At 58.5% G+C, this 6,144-nt stretch overlaps 1 protein-coding gene across 1 annotated transcript in view; it reads right to left on the bottom strand.

Annotated features, from left to right (window-relative positions):
- The window catches only part of UPP1 (uridine phosphorylase 1), a 10,736-nt gene extending 6,857 nt beyond the window's left edge, over positions 1-3,879 (bottom strand). Inside the window, exon 1 of the mRNA XM_039847118.1 lies at positions 3,728-3,879. Within this exon, the coding sequence (XP_039703052.1) occupies positions 3,728-3,771 (44 nt within the window). The 5' untranslated portion in view covers positions 3,772-3,879. The remainder of the gene's footprint in view (positions 1-3,727) is intronic.
- Between the last annotated feature and the right edge of the window lie 2,265 nt (positions 3,880-6,144).

The raw sequence follows: 6,144 nt of genomic DNA, 5'->3' as shown, positions 1-6,144 counted from the left end.
TGACATCCCCACCGCTAGCACGCTGCTGCTTCGGACAGGTGTCGGCAAACTCTCCCTCATACGGGGCCAGACGGTAAGTATTTTTGGGTTTGCAGCTCTGCGGGTCTGTCACCACTACTCAGCTCTGTCACCGTCCCATGAAAGAGACCGCAGACCACATGCAATGGTGTGGCCGTTCCAATAAAGGTTTCTTTACGAAAACAGATGCGGGTGTACATTGTTATGTTCGCCTGCAAAACCCCCTAGAGCAAGCCCTAAACACACTGCCTTCCACGTCGTGCCTTCCTGACCCCCACAGACAGGCGTGTCCCCCAGACCCCGGCCCGCCGGCTGCCAGGGCGCACAGGGAGATGGGCGTGCGTCCCGAGCTCCGAGCGAGCAGGACCTTCTTTCTCTTCCTTCTGGGTCTGACTTTCCCGCCCGGAACCCACTGAGCACGTTTCCTCTTCGATCTCACTCTGTATGAAAGAAAAGCCAATGCAAGAGACAGATGGTCTCAGCTGCCGTGACCCGCAAACCCCATCACGGGCCTTTCCCGGGGCAGCTCGCACTCCTCACTGCCGTGCGAGCCAGGCCCGTCAAGTACACGTCACAGAACCGACACCATGACATGAGTCTGGGGAGACGCTTCACTGTGACTGGGGTCCCTAAGGCAGGGACCTCTTCCTAGGGAGTACAAGTGTTCAGAGGTTTGTGCGCTATTTCAAATCTAACCTGAAGGACCCATTTCCCTTCCAAACAGATACTCCGGGGAGCTATCATGCCTATTTTTATTTCTATTTATTTATTTTTGCCTTGGGCATGACATTGATTATTTCCCAAGACACAAGTCACCTGACCATCTGGAACTAAGTCCTGAGCTATGCCGTACTGGACGCCCGCTGTGCACCAGCCACGGTGTCACAGCTAAGAGGTCGCCCTAAGGGCAAACCTGCCTCCGCTGCTCAGAACCCAGTGAGAAAAACAGGTGTGAGCAGAAACGTGTTGTCCTGGGCTTTCTGTAAGATGCGGCCTCCTAACTGGTCTCCTCCCGTCTGAATCCAGCCTTCCCCTGCTGACTCTGCCCGATGACTCTGCCGCGTCTCCTGTCCCCAGCGGAGGGTCCCGATTCCCGCCTTGGCTCCTGCTCCACTGTCCGGGCACAGGAGCCTCGCTCAGAGAGCCCATCCATGCTCCCGCGCTCTCTCCAGGTGAGGCTCATTATACTTTGTCTACGTCTTTCCATAACATGTATATAATCAACGTAATCATTTCAATCATCCCCAGTAACAAAAAGCGCCTGGAGGCCGTGACCGTGTGTGGTCTCCGAGCCCCTGCAGCACAGGTGAGCCGCCCTCCCCGCTCCGCCCACCTGATCCACTTATGTAACCCATGCTCTCACAGCCACCGGTTCATCTGTGTCCATTCTGTCTGGCTTGGGCATCCACAGTAGACACCCAGGCTCCTATTTCTCTCTATTCCACATGAGATTGCTTCTTCATATTCTCAAACTTGCCCTCCTATTTCCTTAGAAATAATGGCATCCAAATTAACTCACATTTTCAAAAGGCTGATGTAGAAAAGAAAAACACGAAATATAAAAGAGACAGAAAGTCCCCCTGTAAAGGGGAGGGTGCTGGGTGACCGTCAAGCACAAGTGTTAGACACCTCTGAGCTTATCAATAAACCTCGGCCACCACCACTTACAGACCACTGGCTGCGCCCAGGGCAGAGAAGCAAATCTCACTCAGGAAGGCAGTAGCTGCCCAAGGCCCTTGGCCCACCCACCCCCCACCCCCACCCCAGTCCTGACTGGCTACCAGGATGACCAGTCATGGCGTTTCACTCTCCTGGGGCAGGCAGGCCACTTTCCAGGGGCCAGATGCAGCCATAGGCGTGGTTAGCACAATCCTTTCTGATCTCTCGGCCAAGCAGAAATTCTGACATCGCAACACAGCCGGAGCATCTCGAGCTCCTTCAGTGACAAACACCGGGAGTGTCCTTTCTTGCCTATTCTCCCTCAGGACGCCGTGAGCAGAGCTCCAAACAGAAGGGCTAATGGGCACGGAACTGACACAACAGGATGTGAAGACAACTTTGTCGCACATTTCAAAACAGAAAACCTTTCTCCTTTTCAACTCCAGGAAGAACAGAGGAAACGGGTGTGGCCGTAAAGACCGGCAGTGACCTTAAAGTATATGAAGTGGACACGGTCAGGACGGACCAGAACACGCTCAGTCTTATTTTTAAAAAGATTTCAAAATAACGAGTCGGAGACACACTGCTTGGAAAACGGCTTCTCCAGTCCACACGCACATTCGGCGACTGCATTTGGCTTTGCTCTGACACTGCATCCAACAACTGTGCTTAGAGCACCCACTTTGTAAAAGAAATGCATAAGACGCCAAAGGACCAAAAACCCGCTGGGCTCGACCAGCGGGAAAGGCAGAGCACTGGCGACCCTCATGCAGACTGGCCCAGGTGTCTTGGGCCAGGTGGGGACCAGAGAGATGGGGGAAGAGGGGCCGCGGGGAGCTTGGGGAACCTCAGCGGAGCCTACAGTCAGATCCCGGCCAGGCCCTCTGCGGGGCGTAGGGAACACAAAGATTAGCCAGATGAAAGCTTTCGACTTTGTGGCAGATGCTATTAATAGCAGGTACACAATAGTCCATGTAATGCTCGCCACTCGCACGGAAGCTCGGTTCCAGCAGACTCCTGTGTCTTTAATCGGAGGCTGCACTTAGAGGCCCTGACACCACACTCGGGCCTCCCGGCAGGTGGCCTGTGACAAGTCAGTCGTTGACAATAAAACTTTTGAGAGGGTGAATAATTCTTACGCGGAGGGAAGGGGTGAGTCGCAGGGCGGAGTCACATTCATGGCACTTGGTGCCCGACTGTCCCTTCTGCAGCTTCGTTTCAACCATTTCCCTCCACCGGCCCTGGCGGGGCTCAGCCTTAGGGGAGGGCCTCGGAAATTAGGACAGGGCACTTTTGCTTGTCAAGGACCAAAAGTATCAGGGGTACTAGTTCAATTGAAAAGTCGTCTGGGCAGGTAACACCCACGGGCAGCCTGGAACGTGGAAACGGACCTCAGAACCCACAGAGAAGGAAGGAGGTGGGGCAGGTGTCCCTGTGGAATGGCCACTTGGACATGTGACCACCGCGTGAGAGCCTCCAGAGGGGCCTCTCAGTCACAGAAGAGTTCCTGAGAAACGTCCCAAGCAAGGGCTCCCAGGGGGTCAGGCACAAGCCCGGGCATCGTCAAGGTCAGAGGTCACGGGGACAGGAGGCCACGTAGCAGGATGGGCTCTCCCAGGTAACCCCGGCCCAGGCCGCGGACAAATGCGAGTCGAGGAAGCTAGAAAACTTAGGATTCAGAGTCCACATAGGAATCAGGATTGAGGTAAGATGTTTGTGTGTCTCCAGCAATGTGCGGATAAATCTAAGAGGCGCCGTGAGAATCGTAAACTAAAATTACAAGAAACCGCAAAGAAACCAGACGGCGTTTGGATTCGGGACCAAGGAGCTGGAGAGAAGCGGGGGCCGCGCTTCAGGGCTGGCCGCGTGTTCGGGGGCCCCCATCGGGCATGGGTCAGAGCACCCGGCGGCGCCCAGGCTCCCGAGGGGACACGTGCTGAGGGCTGAGCCCAGCCTCTGCCGCTGTCATGACAATCAACGGTGTCACCACAAGTGTCAGGCCTCGCAAAGAAACTACAGGAAACCCGACCAGCCGACCCTGCCGATTTACCTGTGATTTTCGGGCTCCGTCGCTGCGGCCCCCGCGGAAGCCATTCCGTCCACCGCTGCAGCACCTGGGGGGGAAGCACGGAGACCTGGGCATTCTGAGCATGTGACAGCCTACCTGAGTGCTAAGCCGTGCGACCCGGCGGGCTGCAGCGGAAGCGGGCCGGGCGCGGGGCGGAGCCTAGGGCTCGGGGCGGAGCCGGGCGCGGGGCGGAGCGCTCCTGGTTGGCTGTCGCGGAGGGTGGGAGGGCTCCTCGCCGCCTGATTGGTTGTCCTGGCCGCCTGATTGGTTGTCCTCGCCGCCTGACTGGTCGTCCTCGGCGCTTCCATTTCCGGCCCTCGAGGCGTTTACGGCCCGGTTCCCTGAGGGCATCCGCGCCCCAGACCCCTTGGCCCCTTGGCCCCTTGCCGGGTTCGCATAACAATAGTGAACCCAAATGGGAGCCAAGGCCACCGTGACGCCCGAGGCGGCTAACCTGCGGAACCCCACCATGACCCCACAGGCCACGCCCGCTGCCCCACGCGTCAAAACTCGTCGTCGTCCTCCTTTAGGTCTCAAGGACAGCACAGCGGGCAAAGAGGGATCAGGGCAAAGGCACCGGCTCTCTGGGACCTGCCGTGCGCGGAGGAGAAGGACCTGCCCCGCCTGCACCCCAAGCCGCGAGGGGACCGACCCACGGACCAGCGCGGTCGCTGGGGCTCGGCGTCGCACACGGGCTGACCCCAGGCCGTCTGGCGCAGAAGGGCAGCTCGGTGACGGGGCCCCGGCCCCTGAGCCCGTGCACCTGCCCGGCCCCGACCCGGCCTGGCGGGAAGGGCGCCGTCTGGAGACGCGAAGTGAAGGGCGCCAGCGTCGCCCAGCGCCGGGCAGCAAACCCGCGAGCGGAGCCTGGGGCCAGGCCGCCACTTCAGGGCGCGTGGCCGACCTGGCACCTCGCCGCCACCTATCGAAACGTGGGGCCCACCACGCTAAACCCAGAGGCCCCGTTTGGGAGAAAGAGGTCAATAACTGTTACTGCCACAGTTAAGTACGGACCATTCTGAGCAAACTCCGAAAGCCAGAGAAAATTGCAATAGCTGGGTCTGGAGCAAGAGCTCTCCTGCAGTTCCTGCCTGTGTCTCCTCCGCTGGCTTTGCCCTCCCTGGGCGTTCCTAAAACAGTTCTGCAGGATGCCAGCCTCTCCGACCAGCCAAGGGCAGCTGGGAAGCGAATGAGTCGTGAGCGGTGCCAGCCTGCACGTAGGCAGGTTCCTTCCAGGGCTGGGACACCAGGATTACGAATGGACCAGGTTTTCCGCGGTCTGGCAGAGCTCCTGAGCCTATACCAAGTGATGAGCTAGAATTTTCAGCCCCACCCTCTCCCGGCAGGGAACAGGACAAAAGGAAACGCTGACTCCATCACCAAAGGCCAGTGAGTTCATCAAAACCGAAAAGACAGGGTCCAGAGAGCTTCCCAGTGGTGCATACGTGGAGAGGTGGGCACAGTGGCCCCTGCGCAGGGCATGCGAGCTCTGAGCCCCTTCCCCAGACCCTGCCCTGTGTGTCTTCCGCCCGGCTGTTCCCAAGTTGCATCTTTTTATAATAATCTGGTGATCTAGTGAGAAACCCGTCACCCTGAGTTCTGTGAGCCCCTCTAGCAAATGAATCGAACCCAAGGAGTGGTATCTTGGGGACACAGCCGGTGTGCGAGAACTGGTGGGGAAACCCACACGCACATCGGCGTGCAGCTGATGGTCAGAACCTTAGGCCAGGATTCCGGGCCTTGACCGCCCAGTCAGACGGACACAGGGCCCAGCTCCCGCATAGGTCTGGTTTCCAGTAAACACACGGCAGTCAGGGTCGGGGCAGAAGGCCCTCCGTTGAGTCCCACCCCCTCCCCAGCCCTGCCAGTCACAGAGAGTGGACTGACTATTCTGAGTGCAGACACGCCCTCCTGCCACTGAGAGCAGCAGCAGGACAGGGGGCCATGCAGAGTCACAGTCCCCGGGGCCAGCGTCTGGGGGCAGGCTGTGTTCCCAGCAGAAGCAGCAGGGCTCCCAGTGACCTCCCCAGGCCGCCTGGCCCCTGGGGCTGGGCTGCTCTTCCTTCCTGTAGGGGTGGGGGAGGTGCAGCCCCAAGGGCCAGGAAGGAAAGAGGGAGGGTTAGAGGCACCTTCCCGAGCAGCTGCTGAAGGACCGTGCTCCCTGGAGAGTCCAAATCCCACTTTCCAGAAAGGAACCGGGTCACAGAGAAAGCATCCTGCCCGGCCTTGCAGAGAACGTGTCCTGCTCGGCTGGCCGCTTTTCCTGCCCCTGAACCAGACAAAACATTCTCATGGCCAGTCCTCGCCCCCTCCCCTTGACACCAACAGCAAATCACAACGGATGAGGCTGTGCTACAATTTAGCCTTTAGTTAGAATGATTCAATGAACCCTTCTCAGA

The sequence above is a fragment of the Pteropus medius genome, unplaced genomic scaffold (assembly GCF_902729225.1).
Source record: "Pteropus medius unplaced genomic scaffold, Ma_sr-lr_union100, whole genome shotgun sequence".
NCBI lineage: Eukaryota > Metazoa > Chordata > Mammalia > Chiroptera > Pteropodidae > Pteropus > Pteropus medius.
This window is presented reverse-complemented; position numbering and strand designations above follow the sequence as displayed.